Source organism: Eutrema salsugineum, unplaced genomic scaffold (assembly GCF_000478725.1).
Source record: "Eutrema salsugineum unplaced genomic scaffold, Eutsalg1_0 scaffold_3, whole genome shotgun sequence".
Lineage (NCBI taxonomy): Eukaryota > Viridiplantae > Streptophyta > Magnoliopsida > Brassicales > Brassicaceae > Eutrema > Eutrema salsugineum.
In genome coordinates, this window is record NW_006256756.1 from 5,765,907 (window position 1) to 5,780,078 (window position 14,172).

Here is a 14,172-nt window from a genome sequence, read left to right on the forward strand (position 1 = left end):
GCCACATTGTTGCTTCTATAAGACAGGTTGTTGTTGGCATTGTAGTTGTTGAACCTTTGGAATCTGTTTTGGTTCCCAATGTAGTTCAACTCCTCCTGTGTCAAGCCTTCTTAATTGATGTTCTCAAAGTTTGGAGAATCATCATATTCACCAACATAATGAATTGGTTTGTGAGAAACCAATTTCAACTTGTCCAATTCACTCCTCAACTCCTTAACTTCTCTACTGAGCCTCTGTTCAGAGCTGGAACCTTCTGATCTATTTGATATGTCATAGTCTTCACGATAAGTGTCATTGCTCATTGCTAAGTTCTCCACTAGCTCTAAAGCAGCATGAATCTCCTTTCCCAGAAAGTTTCCATTGGAGGCAGTATCCAGCTGGTTTCTAATCTTGGGAAGAGCTCCTCTATAAATTGTGCTGAGAAGAGAAGTCTCACTAAACCCATGGTGTGGGCATTGGTTTGTGTAGCTCCTGAATCTCTCATATGCTTCACCAAAACTCTTATTGCTGTACTGAGTGAAGCTAGAGATTTGGTTTCTCAGTTTAGCAGTTCTGGAGGTGGAGAAGAACTTAGATAGAAAGGCCTGCTTGCATTGCTCCTAGGTTTGAATGGAGCCTCTTAGAAGATTCTTCTCTCATTGGTGAGCTTTGTCACCAAGACTGAAGGGGAATAATCTTAGCTTGAAACTGTCTTCAGAAACTCCATTTATCTTGGTCAGGTCACACACTTTATCAAATTGATCCAAGTGTTCCAAGGGATCTTCCATTTGCTAATCCATGGAACTTTGAGTTCTGGACCATATTCAACAAGGATGCCTTCACTTCAAAGTTGTTGTTTTGCACAGGTGGTGCCTGAATTCCAGCTCCATACTGATGAGCATTTGCCCTGTCATTTTCTCCAACATAGACCTGTGGGTGCTCATATCTCCTTTGCTGGTGTTGGAAGGGCTGATGTTGGTGGTGCACCTGTTGTCTTTCTTGTACATTGGCCTGATGCCTCTGCTGATGTGCTGGAGCTTGTCCCTGGTGGACATAAGCTTGCTGTTGATGCACCTGTTTCTGATGAACATTACCCTGATGTAACCCTTGACCAACTCCATTACCAGCTGCATTACCAGCTCCATTACCAGCTCCATTACCCTGAGCCTGTTACTCCTGAGCCGGTTGTTCCATGTCAACCACATGCTCTCTTTGATCTCCCATATCAGCCTGATCAATCTGTCTTCCACGCCTGTCCCTTCTCCTCCTTGGTACCAAAAGATTAATGTTGTCGTTTAAGGGGAAAAGTGGACCACAGCTTCTTGATCTGGACCTGGTGTTCATGCACCTGAAATCACAAACAGAACTTGAAAATAATCAGTAAAAAACAAAAAAAATAAGTACTTGATCTCAAGAACAGATCAGAACTTAATGTTAAACACTCCACAATTTGGCAACGGCGCCAATTGATAGACAAGACTTTTTAGGTCTCAGGGCTATCAATCCCCTTGTCAAAGTAGCATAAAAGAGGTTGTCAATCCAAGAATGTGGTGATAGACACTAAGCTATGTGATCAATTTCTCAAGTCAAGTAAACATGTGAGGTTTTGATTGATTAGTGACAACTAAAAACTTAAACAGGATTAATGACTAAAGAAGTTATCAAACAAAGACAAACAAACAAGTAGGCTAAATGAAATGAGAATGTATGTATGATGATGAGAAAGGTCTTAGACATGATAGTGGATTAGGGTGCCTTCAGTGTTAAACTAGTGAGCTAACGAATCATGTAATCAGGCAAACCATTCAACTTAAACTTCATTAATCAAGTTAATACTCTCATGAAGGTATCAACTTCTATGCTAAAACAGTTTCTAACCTAATCATCATTAGTGAAACATGAATTAACAAGCATTAAGAACCAGTTTAATCTTATAAACAATCATTCCCATGATGAATAACACTTAAACCTCTAACAACCTTAGTTCAGGCATTTCATCAAACACTTTTGGTGCATGAAATGCCCAGAGTCTAGACCACATATGATTTGTATGGATCTAGCATTAATAACAGGTTGTAGAGAATGGAATATGCATGATCTAACCCCTAAGCTCACTAATCTACCACCTAAGCACCCTAATCTACATATCTAAGAACTTAATATGGGGATTACTCACTAATCATGATCAACACACTAGATCCTTTGCAAGATGTGTTGTTAATTATGATTAGATGTGTGATTTGATGATGAGAAATGATAAAACAAGATGGAAAACACTCTTCAAATCGATATTAAACTAAAAACAAAGTATTAGACAATGGTTCTTTCACCAAAAAGGAAACGGAGACTAAGGATAAGATAAGGTTCTCTCCAAATTAGGTCTAAAAAGTATTTATAGTAGTCTTGGATGAACCGGGTCACCGGGTACTGACCCGGCTTTGGTGGGTAAAGATGAGGTTTGCCACGGTCTAGCAGTTCTTGGTCAAGCCGTGGCAAGTGACCGTGTCTAGTCCCGAAGCTTCTGTTCTTGGATGAATTTTGGTGCCACGGGTTCCCTCTGATCGGGATGCATGGCCGTGTCAAATGCCGAAGGATTGCATAAAGTTGTCATGGCCAAATCCAAAGTCGTGATGCATGGCCGTGTCAAATGCTGAAGAATTGCATCAAGTTGCCACGGCCAAGTCCAAAGTCGTGATGCGTGACCGTGTCAAGTCCCGAATATTTGAAGGATCCCAAGTGTTGTCTTGCCACGGTCAAGTGTAGACCGTGGCATTACCTCGTGGCAATTCTCGAATGCACGTATGATCCTGCCGCGGCCAAGTGTTATCTTGCCACGGTCAAGTGTAGACCGTGGTATGGAGACCGTGTCAAACCCCAAAGAACTGCAATCAAGTGCTCGAAGACCGTGGTGTGGAGACCGTGTCAAACCCCAAAGATCGTGTCAATTCCCGATTCCACCGCGCCATCCTTACACTTAGCACAATTTCCACGCTCTTGGTGCTCGAAGGATAGGTGTGTCTCTATTCTTCCGGAACTCACGCCTCACAACTCCAAATGGAACGATCTCAACTGTTCTGGAAAGAGGACTCAATTATCTCGAATCTTGATGAAGGCCCTGTAGACGGAATCGGTCTGGAAAGGCATCGTCCTTCGCAATCTTTGTAGCTCGTCGGGTCGGTCTAAAATGGCAGCAAGACAAGCGTGCCTTCCGACGAGCTTAACTCTCTGCTCACATCTCCAAACAGGATGATCTCAAGTGTTCCGGAAACTAAACGTAATTCTATTGATTCTTGATGAAGACACCAGAGATTTAATCGCATTGCAGGTCCTTCGTCCCACACGATCAAAGTGAGGGTTTTGTGTGCATCAAACCATCTGTCCGAGTTGCTGCACACAGGCCAAGGTTCCTCCATGATCCCAGCTCCAAGTTGCTCCAAAAAGTCTCCAAAAAGTCTCCACATGATTTGAGAACACTCCAAAAATGCAGGACACTCTAGGACCTAATGCAAATCCTAAACAAAGCTAGAACCAGGGACAAACTCTAACAAAACTAGCTAAATGTATGCATGAGACTAAATCTTTGGACAAAAAATGCAATCCTAAATATGACAAATTATGAATATATCACACGTCAAGATCGGAACTAAGCAAGAAGAACCTTTGAAAAATGAGCTCTTCTCCTTCCTCAAGGAGAATATCAACACCTTTGCCTGGACAGCGGAGGATATGCCAGGCCTAAGCATCGACGTGACCTGTCACGAGCTGAACGGGGACCCAACCTTCAAACCAGTCAAGCAAAAAAGAAGGAAGCTCGGTCCCGAACGAGCTAAAGCTGTTAACGATGAAGTAGAAAGACTGCTCAAAGTAGGATCAATCGCCGAGGCAAAGTACCTGGACTGGCTCGCAAATCCGGTGGTCGTGAAGAAGAAGAACGGAAAGTAGCGAGTCTGTGTAGACTTCACAGATCTCAACAAGGCTTGCCCAAAAGACAGTTTTCCTTTACCGCACATCGATCGGCTCGTCGAATCCACTGCAGGAAATAGGTTGTTGACGTTCATGGATGCGTTTTCAGGTTACAACCAAATTCTGATGCATCTCGATGATAGAGAAAAAACGGTGTTCATAACCAATCGCGGGATCTATTGCTACAAAGTCATGCCGTTTGTATTCAAAAACGCGGGGGCAACATATCAACGGCTCGTCAATAAGATGTTCGCAGATTTTCTCATCGAACTTCCGACCGAGGCGACAATCGAGCCAACTCCAGACGATGTTTGGACGCTGTATGTCGACGGCTCGTCATCTAAACACGGCTCGGGAATAGGAATCCGTCTCACTTCTCCCACCGGAGAAATATTAAAGCACTCTTTTCGCCTGAACTTCCACGCCTCGAACAACAAAGCAGAGTACGAAGCACAGATCGCTGGCCTACGACTAGCGCAGGGAATCAATGTTCGGAAAATAAGAGCCTTTTTCGATTCACAGCTCGTAGCATATAAATTTAACGGAGAGTACAAGGTGAAGGATGGAAGAATGGGAGCTTACCTTAGAGTAGTCCAAGATTTGGTACGAAAGTTTGACGAGTTCGAACTCACACGAATACCCCGAGGCGAAAACGCCTCGACGGACGCCTTAGCAGCACTTGCTTCAACCTCAGACCCGGATCTCCGTCAAACAATTCCAGTCAAATTCATCGAACATCCAAGCATAGAGTAGGTAGAAGGAGCTCGGCTGATCAATCCTCCCGAGGAAGAACCAGAGAACGGCGAAGCAATCGCTATAGAAGAAGACGCCTCGCTAACCGAGCTGGAGTACGGCTGCGACAAAGAATGGCTCGGAGCTATCCGAGTCTACATCGGCGATGGAGAAGTACCATCCAACAAGTGAGAAACCCGCAAATTAAGGGCTCAAGCCGCACGATACGTCCTTGTCGACGGAAAAGTGTTCAAATGGAGATTTTCAGGACCGCTAATGACGTGTGTCGAGGGACCGGAAGCAAGAAAGATAATGCACGAGGTGCACAGCGGCGCGTGTGGAAATCACTTTAGCAGAAGGTCACTTGTGGTCAAAATAAAACAGCATGGTTACTTCTGGCCTACGAAGGTGGAGGATTGTGAGAAATTTACGGCAAAGTGCGAGAAGTGTCAACGGCACGCGCCTACAATCCATCAACCTACCGAGCTGTTATCGTCAATTTCGTCACCTTATCCCTTCATGAGATGGTCGATGGATATAGTCGGGCTTTTACATCGATCGAAGCAGAAGCGTTTTCTGCTCGTCCTTACAGATTATTTTTCTAAATGGGTCGAGGCCGATTCCAACGCAAGCATAAAGGACGCTCAAGTCGAACACTTCGTCTGGAAAAATATCATCTGCCGACACGGGGTCCCCTATGAGATAGTCACCGACAACGGATCCCAGTTCATCTCAACTCGCTTCGAAGGTTTCTGCGAGAAATGGAAAATTCGTCTGAGCAAATCTACGCCGAGATATCCCCAGGAGAATGGACAAGCCGACGCAGCTAACAAGACGATCCTACACGGCCTGAAAAAGAGACTCGACGCCAAGAAAGGACGATGGGCAGACGAACTCGAAGGATTCCTTTGGTCGCATCAGACGACTCCCGCACCGAGCCACTGGAGAAACTTCATTCGCTCTCGTCTATAGAACAGAGTGTGTAATCCCCCCCAGGTGGATTTCCCAGGAATTCGACGAAGACCTCTGCCAGGACAGGAGGGCTTGAATCACTTAATGGTGCTGGATGAGCTCGACTTAATCAACGAAAGGTGCAACCAGACTCTAATCTGAGTCCAGAACTACCAACAAGCAACGGCGAGATACTACAACGAAAATGTCCGAAGCCGAAGATTTAAAGAAGGAGAGCTCGCCCTTCGAAAAGTGTTCCAAAACACTGCCGAGAGGAATGCAGGAAAGCTCGGAGCAAATTGGGAAGACCCTTACAAGATTACAAAAGTAGTTCGCCCAGTAGTCTATGAACTTGCGACGGTATCTGACGAAGCAATTCCAAGATCGTGGAACGAAATGCACCTAAAGAAGTATTACCACTAAGACTACAACACGGTCAATATGAACAACGAGACGGCTTGATCCCTGCAAAGGGTACCTAGGCAGCCCGTCCTCGGACGGGTTGAGCTGTCCTCCCTCCTAAAAAGGGGGGGGGGAGTGGGTACGTATACACATACCTACATTATTTTCACTTCGCTAGTTTTTCATTCATTTTACTTCAGCTAGTTTTTTCACTTGTGTTTACTTCGGATTTTTCATTCACTTATTGTCATTTCGGCAATTTTTTAGAAACTTGTTTTCATTCACTCATTCACTTATTTTCACTTCTCCTAGACTTTTACTTGTCCTCGCATTCACTCCGGCAAAATTTCGGATCTATAGTTCCAAACACCTCGCCTCGTTGCTGGCCACAAAGAGACAACAATCACAAAGTTCTCTAAATGGACTTTTTTACCACCTTTCCTAGGACGAGGGTGCAAGTCACATCCTCTATGGATTAAAATCAAGCGCGCTATACAAATTTCAGACCAAAAACGTATCGGTCGGCACGGTTCGTCATCGCACACGAGATTATAATTCGAGACTACATCACTTTCTCTAAAACCGAAACGAACTCTTAAAACCCGGCAAACGCATTCACCCTCTTGGGAACACCGGTCTGTAATCCAACTCTAATATCCCTCTGATATCGTCTCAGGACGTGAACCTCGGCAACGAGAAATCCAAACTTAGCACCTCAAAAGGCCGAAACTAAAACCAAGTTAAAATGTCTCGTCACGCACTCTCTCTTCTCTAACTCAACGCCTTGGCACTAACGGTCGAATGCATAAAAGAACGTTAATCTCTTTTGTAAGAGTTACCTAAACAAGGACACATCACAAAGCAACTCCTAGCTCGGGATTTTAACTTAAACAGAATCTATACGATGTCTAGAAAAACCAACTTGAACTTAAACAGAATCTATAACTTAAACAGCCTGTTCCTTAATCCGGTGTTCTATCGATCTTTCGTAACAGTTCGGCCAGGAAAGAGAACAAAAGCACTCTTGGTCCGGCACGACAAACCAATTAGTGACAGCTCGCTCCAACGACAGTTTCCTCAAAAGTTTATAAATCGCTAAAGGCAAAAGCAACAATGACTAAGGGGAAAGATAGATAAGATTCCTACCGAATAAATCCAACAAGGAGATCAATAGTCAAACGATACGGATAAAGCCATCCAGGCACAATGTTTACAAAAAAAACAAATAAGTCAAAAGATATGGATAAAGCTATCCAGGCACGACACAGTACAGCTCAATACGAAAAGAGAAAGTACTACTGATCTCCTCCACGCAGCTCAGGAACGCCCTTGGCTGCAAGATCAGTAGCCCTCGGAGTGTAGATGTTCCAACCGGTCGGATTCGTAACTCCAACTGAAGCTGCAGTAACCTCTAGCGGTTCGGTCCCCAAGCAAGAATCGACGGAATCTAGAGATACTGGAGAAACAACCAGCTTCTCCCGCAAGTCTGTTGCAGCACGCTCGAACAACTCCTCGACAAGCTTTTTCAGGTTCGGCTCGTCAACAGCTTCTGCCTCTTCTTAAGCGGCTCACCTTCGTCGGGAACAACGCCTTTGCCCTTCTTTGCAGCAGAGCGCTTGCGATTCGCCGCCTTGTGCTTCACAATTTTGGAAGTCGGGGGCCTCGGCGAATGCGGGAGAGCAAGGATGGCCGATTTGGTCGCACCAGCGGAGGTACTCTGCTCGTCGGGAACATTAGAGGTCGCCTCGTGGGCAATCTCGCCTTCCCACGACCAGTGCTCTGGTCACCTTTGTCCCCCGAGCCGACCACAGGTGCCTCGTTCCCAGCCTGCTGTGCATATTTCGGATCGTCCTCGCCTCTCTTAGCAGCCTCTTCGGCTTGTCTTGCCGCTTCTTCAGCTTCTCTCTTCTTCCTCTCCCGGAAAGTCTCCATCACCATCTTGTCGCGAGTATCGCCTGATGAGTTGGATAGTTCGGAGCTAACTGAAACACCCGCAGCAATATACCGGGCTCGTTCGACTCTTTCCAGAGAGAAATAGCGTTTCCAGTGGGTTTGGTTGGCAGCTAGCGTATCCCGAACTTCGAACAGATCGTCAGGGCACCGGGGAAGAAAGTCGCGAACTGCAAAAGCAAAGGTTAAACAATAAACCTAAAACATTTTCCGAGCCGAGGCAAGGCATCGATCGGATACCAAGTGATAACACCGTGTTTTGACCACTTTTATGGATCGTTTTGAAATACTTTTTTTCTATGTTTCTAAATTCTTTCAAGTAATTTTATTACATTTTTCTAGTATTTGTAGTTCCAAGACTCTTTTCAGGTAACTTAGGGAAAAGCTTAACAAAATGGATAGAAAACCAGATTTCAGCTCAGAGTCAAACCGTCAGAAGTTCACCCCTGATTGAAGGCCTTCTAACCGTCAGATCTAGCTCAAATTTGGAGATCTTAAAGATGGAAGTATCAGCTTTCCAGCACAATTTACAGCTTGGCAATCCAACGGTTCAATCAAAAGATATGCGAAGAGCAAGATGTCCCGTAAACCAGCCAGCAAGCGTTTCCACCCGCGGCCAACAAGCAATTTCCCGCGGTCAGAAGCACCGCGACCGCGACCAGCCATCCATTCCCCGCGGTCACAGCCATCCCGACCGCGGCCAGCCAACTCCAAGTCCAAAGGCCCATTTCTGAAGCCCACAATGATTCCCACATTTGAAGAAACCCTAAGTGACGTCCAGAGATGTCTTGAGCACTATAAATACATGTTTTAGGAACCCTAAAAATGGAGAACCGAATCATTACCTCATATGTTTCTTATTGTTTTTGCTTTAGCTTTTAGGGAGAGAGAGATTTGTCTCTTGATCCCTTGTTCTTTCTTTTTCAATTTCGGTTTCTATTATACTTTTTAATACTATGTTTTTGATTTCGTTCATCATGTCTGAGTAGTTTTATTGTTGGGATTAAGGGATTTTCGATGGGGATTTATATGTTCGATGAGGATTCCATGAGCTTTTGAGCCGAATCTTAGAACTTTTTCTTCTAAATTCGTTTTTACTGCATGAGAGTAGTGTCATGAACTACAATCTGATCCAGATGCCTGGTAACACGAAAGTGTTCATCCGGTGTCAGATCTAGTTTGGGAAAGCAAAACAAATATAGGAGTGGAAACCTACCTATGGGCGATTTGTGAATGCTGACGAGTCTTAAACATAATGCATCTCTTCTTTTTCAGGGCCAGAGTGGAAACATACTGGTCGAGAGAGATAGTTGTCTATGATCACGACAGTGGATTCGATCCGTGACTCCAGTTCGAAAAGTTTAAGCTAAGATCTTATCAATTTTACTCTCTAGCAATGTTTTGAATCGTTCGTACCCCTGAGAAAACTTCCCTGAACCCCAACGCCTCTTTCCTTATAGATTCACACCGTTTTATTTCAAGCTGTAGTTCAATATTCTCATTCCTTTTTAGTTAATTTTCATTTAAGCAATTAGAATATCCGTTTTTCTCGTTTTTATTCATTTTCGTTAAGTTTAGTTATTAGGTCATTTTAATTCCCGTAGTTTCTTTTTAGATTTCGTTTTTACATTTTAAACACACCACCAAAACCCCCACAAAACCGTTTGGTTCTAGACTTCCTTCTTTTATCTTTCTTTCAAAGGCTTTTGCAGGAAAAGATCCTCCTTCCCTGTGGATTCGATCCCTAAGTATTACAATCGATCAGCTGTGCACTTGCGGCTATGATTTCATTTAGGGTAAAACTTGACAACCCTCGACACACACGACAGCACACATCAAGTTTTTGGCGCCGTTGCCGGGGAAGGCACGCGTTTTCTTTTCCGCAAAACCCCAAGAAAGGTTGGTAAATCGACTCTAGAACCCCTTTTCTGCGTATTTCCATTTTTCGGTTATTTTGTTTCCATTTCAGAAGATATGGATCCTATAAATCGAAATACACACTATGAGGAAGGTTTCTATAACACTCCTCAAGCCACTAGACGCAGAGAGAAGCAGTACTTATGTGATCTCTACGAAGAAATTCGAACCGAAGACTACATAACGTTTCAGAACGAGCCCTACGTTCCTCCAATGGCTAACCCTAGATATCATATGCATCGCCTGCCTCACCAAGTTCTCCACCGAGATGAGAACGTCCAGCTCAGCAACAGATTGAGTCAGCTCGAAGGCGTGATCAGACAGTTCATAGAAGCTCAAGCAACCGCGACAGCTGCTCTAAACGAAAGGATTGACGGGATATTGAAACTTTTCAATAAGAAAATCGATAACCTAACCTCACAAGTCAATTCAATAGAAGAACGAGCAACCAAGGACGCAGCTATGATCGCTAACAGGTTCAACAGCATGGAAGAAGAGCAAGCAAAGCACACCTATGAGCTTCGCAACACCAAAAACAAAGTCATGGACCTGGATTTCAAACTTGATGATGTGGACAAAGCCCTAAACGAAGCCAAGAACGAGTCTTATGACTTCACAGTCGAAGTTTCAGAGAAGGTCTACAAAGTCATTGACAAAACCGAATAGCTTGACTCAACCATGGACAAAGTAGTCTATGCTCTTGATGAAGTTGAAGAAAAGGTTGAGGAGATCATGCAAGGACTTGGAGAGCAGATTCCAGCAACCAAAACTAAAGAATCAAGTTCAGATAGGAAGTACATCAAGCCAGAAGACCTAGGAGACGATCCAGGAAGCAAAGGAGTAAGCAACAGCAGCAGATCAACTCGGAGACAATTTCCCGCGGTCGCGTCGCCTCCGACCGGGGCCAGGAAGCCAATTCCCGCGGTCGTGTTAGGCCTACCCGCGGCCCATGGTTGTTTTCCCGCGGTCGCGTCACCTGCAGTTAAGGCCAACCGGAAAAGCGTTCCAAAACAGTCCCGTTCGACTCATACAAGCATCTGTACGTCTGATACCCCTCCTGGGATGACTAAACCACTCCATCAACAACTGGTTTGCTCCATAAGCACCCAAAGATCTGAAGAAGACGACAAGTCATGGCCCTGCAACATGGCTTTGTCTTGTGAAGATGAGTATGAAGAGCAATACTCTGAAGATGAAGAGTATGGGTTGTTTGTAGAAGATCCAAACGCAGGATATTCCTCAGAAGACGGCTCAGGAGAAATTCAATGGATCACCAACAACATCAGTAGAGAGAAGCTAATGGAATTCAACAATGTAGTCAGGTCATTCCCTGCTCACTTAAGTTTTGATGAAATCTGGAAGCTTGGTCGTTTGCAAGTCTTTTTCAGGTACTGCAAGGAGTCTAAAGAGGATATCCATAGATACTTTATGAGAGCTTGATACATGACAACACCAGAAGCAGCTGTCTATGCGATTCACCTCAAAAATCCTGAAGACTGCAGCCACTACACCAACAAAATCAGCTAGGAAAAGCTCGACGAATTCAATGATGTGGTTTGAAATTTGCCTGAAGGAATCACCTTTGCCAGAGCTTGCAAGAACTTCATGATAGGCCATTACTTCTGTGAGAGCAAAGAATCAATCCCTGAGATAGAAGACTTGTTCAATCATGCCAGAAAAGGTAAACTTGTTCGAACACTTCACAAAATCGAAGGTGTAGGTGAGTTTCTTATCTTTTGTTCTATTAGAGGAGAAATGTTTAAAAACGTGCTATGTGATTCTGGAGCTTGTCCTAATATGATGTCCAAGGCAATTGCTTTGATACTTGGTATTAAACACCTGCGCAGGACTAGAGCAAAGATTAGTCTAGCTGATGATTCAAATGCAACACCTCAAGGAATAGCTCATGAAATTCCTTTGAGAATAGGAGATTGCATAGTGCCTGTCGACTTCTACATTGACGAGACAAGAGATATCCAGTGATTCTCAGATGGTCTTTTCTAGCAACTTCCGGAGCTATAATGGACTGGCCAAACCGGAGGATTTCATTTGCTAATATCGACAAAGATGTCTTCACAGAAGCTGTCCCATACAACAGCAAAGCAGGAAAACGTTCTGCAACAGAAGAGTTTGAAGAAGAACTTTGGAGTGACGAAGAACCTGCTAGGCAAAGCAAGGAGATGTCAAAAAAGACTTGTCTCAGGACAAGGTCTTCTTCATAGGAATAAGTCACATCCAACACCAAAAGTCGAGCTAAACGACTTAAAACAAAAGCGCTTAATGGGAGGCAACCCATTTAGGTATTGTTTTCTTTAGGATTTTTCTTTCTTTTTCTATTGATCTTTTTCTTTTTCTTAGTTTCAGGTATTTCTTATAAAACAAAAAAGCCAAAAAAATCAAAAAACCAGAAAAAAACCAAAAAGAAGGATGGTCCCTGATTGCTCGGCCCAGCAGGAACCAAGAAGAAGCAGGAAGAGGCCGCGAAATAAGCCCCCGCGGTCGCAGACGTTCTGACCGCGGGAAACGCCTCTTCGACCGCGGTCGCGTGATTCCGACCGCGGCCAAGCACCTGTTTACCGCGGTCGCATGGCTCCTGATAGCGGCAAATGGTCGTTGAGATCAAACCCGACCCAAACCACCCACTTCACCTCATTCCACCTCACTAATCCCCACTCCACCTCATTCATCACCCTCACCACGACAGCACCACCAATCACCTTCCCAAACCTCTTCGAATGAAACCGGTTCATCTCCACCAGCATCCCAGATCCAGGTAAGTTCTCTTTGTCCTTACCAATTCGATTATCTATGCATTTTTCTCATCCAATCTCGACTTGTTTCACACTGAGGACAGTGTGATTTAAGTCTGGGGGAGGATTTCATCCTTTTCTAACCACTTTTCTTTCATGAGTCTTGCATTATCTACACTTTTTGCATTTTCCTTAGAGTTTTTCAAAATCAGTTTCCAAAACAAATTACGTTTTAAAGGGAATGGTGAACATGAATCAATGATAGTTGACTGTGTGCTTTAGACTGTTCCTAGTGACTTGCTCATTCATGATTTAGGACTAGACTAGGCGGTAGCTAAGCACATTTGAAACAAAGTACCCCAGAGGAATTTGAATGATTTCGATTTAGATGAAGGGATACACTAGCTCTGTTTTATTTGGACTTAATCTGGACTTAATTTTCTCATTGAAGCATTAGACCAGGGAAACGAATCATACATTCAGGACTCCTTTATCCTTTTACCACTCTCAGTTGATCCTGAATGGCTAGTTCATCTTTAGCTAGTTCCCCACCTTAACCAATCCTCTTTCAAACCACATGCACTCTTGTTTTCTATTGTCTTATATGCAGATAAGTGCAAAAACGTTGGAGAGAACGAGGAACGACGCAGTTTTCAGTCACTAAGGACAGAGACCTGCGATTTGCCGGAAAAGTTCCCAGAAGGATTCAACACAAGAGGAAGCGCAGTTTGCCTTAGAAAAATCCCAAATTTTGGTACAATCTCGTCCTCTAGTCTCTCTCTCTTTAAAAGGCATTTCCTTTTCAACAAAAAAAAGTCCGAAAATAAGAAAAGTAATGAAATAAAAGCCTTAGAGAGTCTAGAGAGTCGAATTTTAAGTCCCAAGGCAACTGGAGTTCGATTTTATGGAGTTTTGGAGATCATTTTCTGATTCCCGGAAAGAATCTAAGTCTGGGGGAATAGTTTACAACAAAGGATGAAGGATTATGCAACAACATTTGGCAAGAAGAAGTGACTGAAAATTGCGGTCATCAACAGGTCCTTATCTCTCTTGCGGTTTTGCATATTATCTTGCATCCTCCAGATCTTCAGGTAATCCGAAACACTTTAACTCCACCACTTAAACAGCTCTTTAATGCCAAACGCCGTCTACCCTGGATGATGTCTTTAATGAGAACTCACTATTGAACTTAATGAATGAAGAGAGCTAGTTGACTGGAATCAAGATTAAGATTGTTTAAGTTTTGCATGACGGAAAAAGTGGACTAGTATCTCTTGTGCATTGGTGAGAATTTTCTAGACTAAGTTGTTGATTGATGCACTATCTTTGGTCCTAGTTTAGGAGTTCATGTCTATGAGATTTGTGCATTTCCTATTTTTTTTTTCACTTAACCAGTTTATGCTTTTGCTTTGTTTGAGGGCAAACAAAGGTTTAAGTCTGGGGGAGTTGATAACACCGTATTTTGACCACTTTTATGGATCGTTTTGAAATACTTTTTCTATGTTTTTAATTGCTTTCAAGTATTTTT

At 43.7% G+C, this 14,172-nt stretch overlaps 1 protein-coding gene and 1 non-coding gene across 2 annotated transcripts; both read left to right on the forward strand.

Moving 5' to 3' along the window:
* Positions 1-438: 438 nt before the first annotated feature.
* Positions 439-545, forward strand: LOC112085620. The gene has a single exon (XR_002898921.1). It is a non-coding gene; the product is annotated as a small nucleolar RNA R71 (small nucleolar RNA).
* Positions 546-4,035: 3,490 nt separating this feature from the next.
* On the forward strand, positions 4,036-4,695 carry LOC112085299. Its single transcript, XM_024154502.1, has one exon. The coding sequence runs from the start codon at positions 4,036-4,038 to the stop codon at positions 4,693-4,695; it is 660 nt and encodes a 219-aa protein (XP_024010270.1).
* The last annotated feature ends 9,477 nt before the right edge of the window (positions 4,696-14,172 follow it).

Excerpts from the sequence above, each read along its gene's own strand:
- LOC112085299 (XM_024154502.1), top strand. The coding sequence starts at position 4,036 with ATGGATGCGTTTTCAGGTTACAACCAAATTCTGATGCATCTCGATGAT.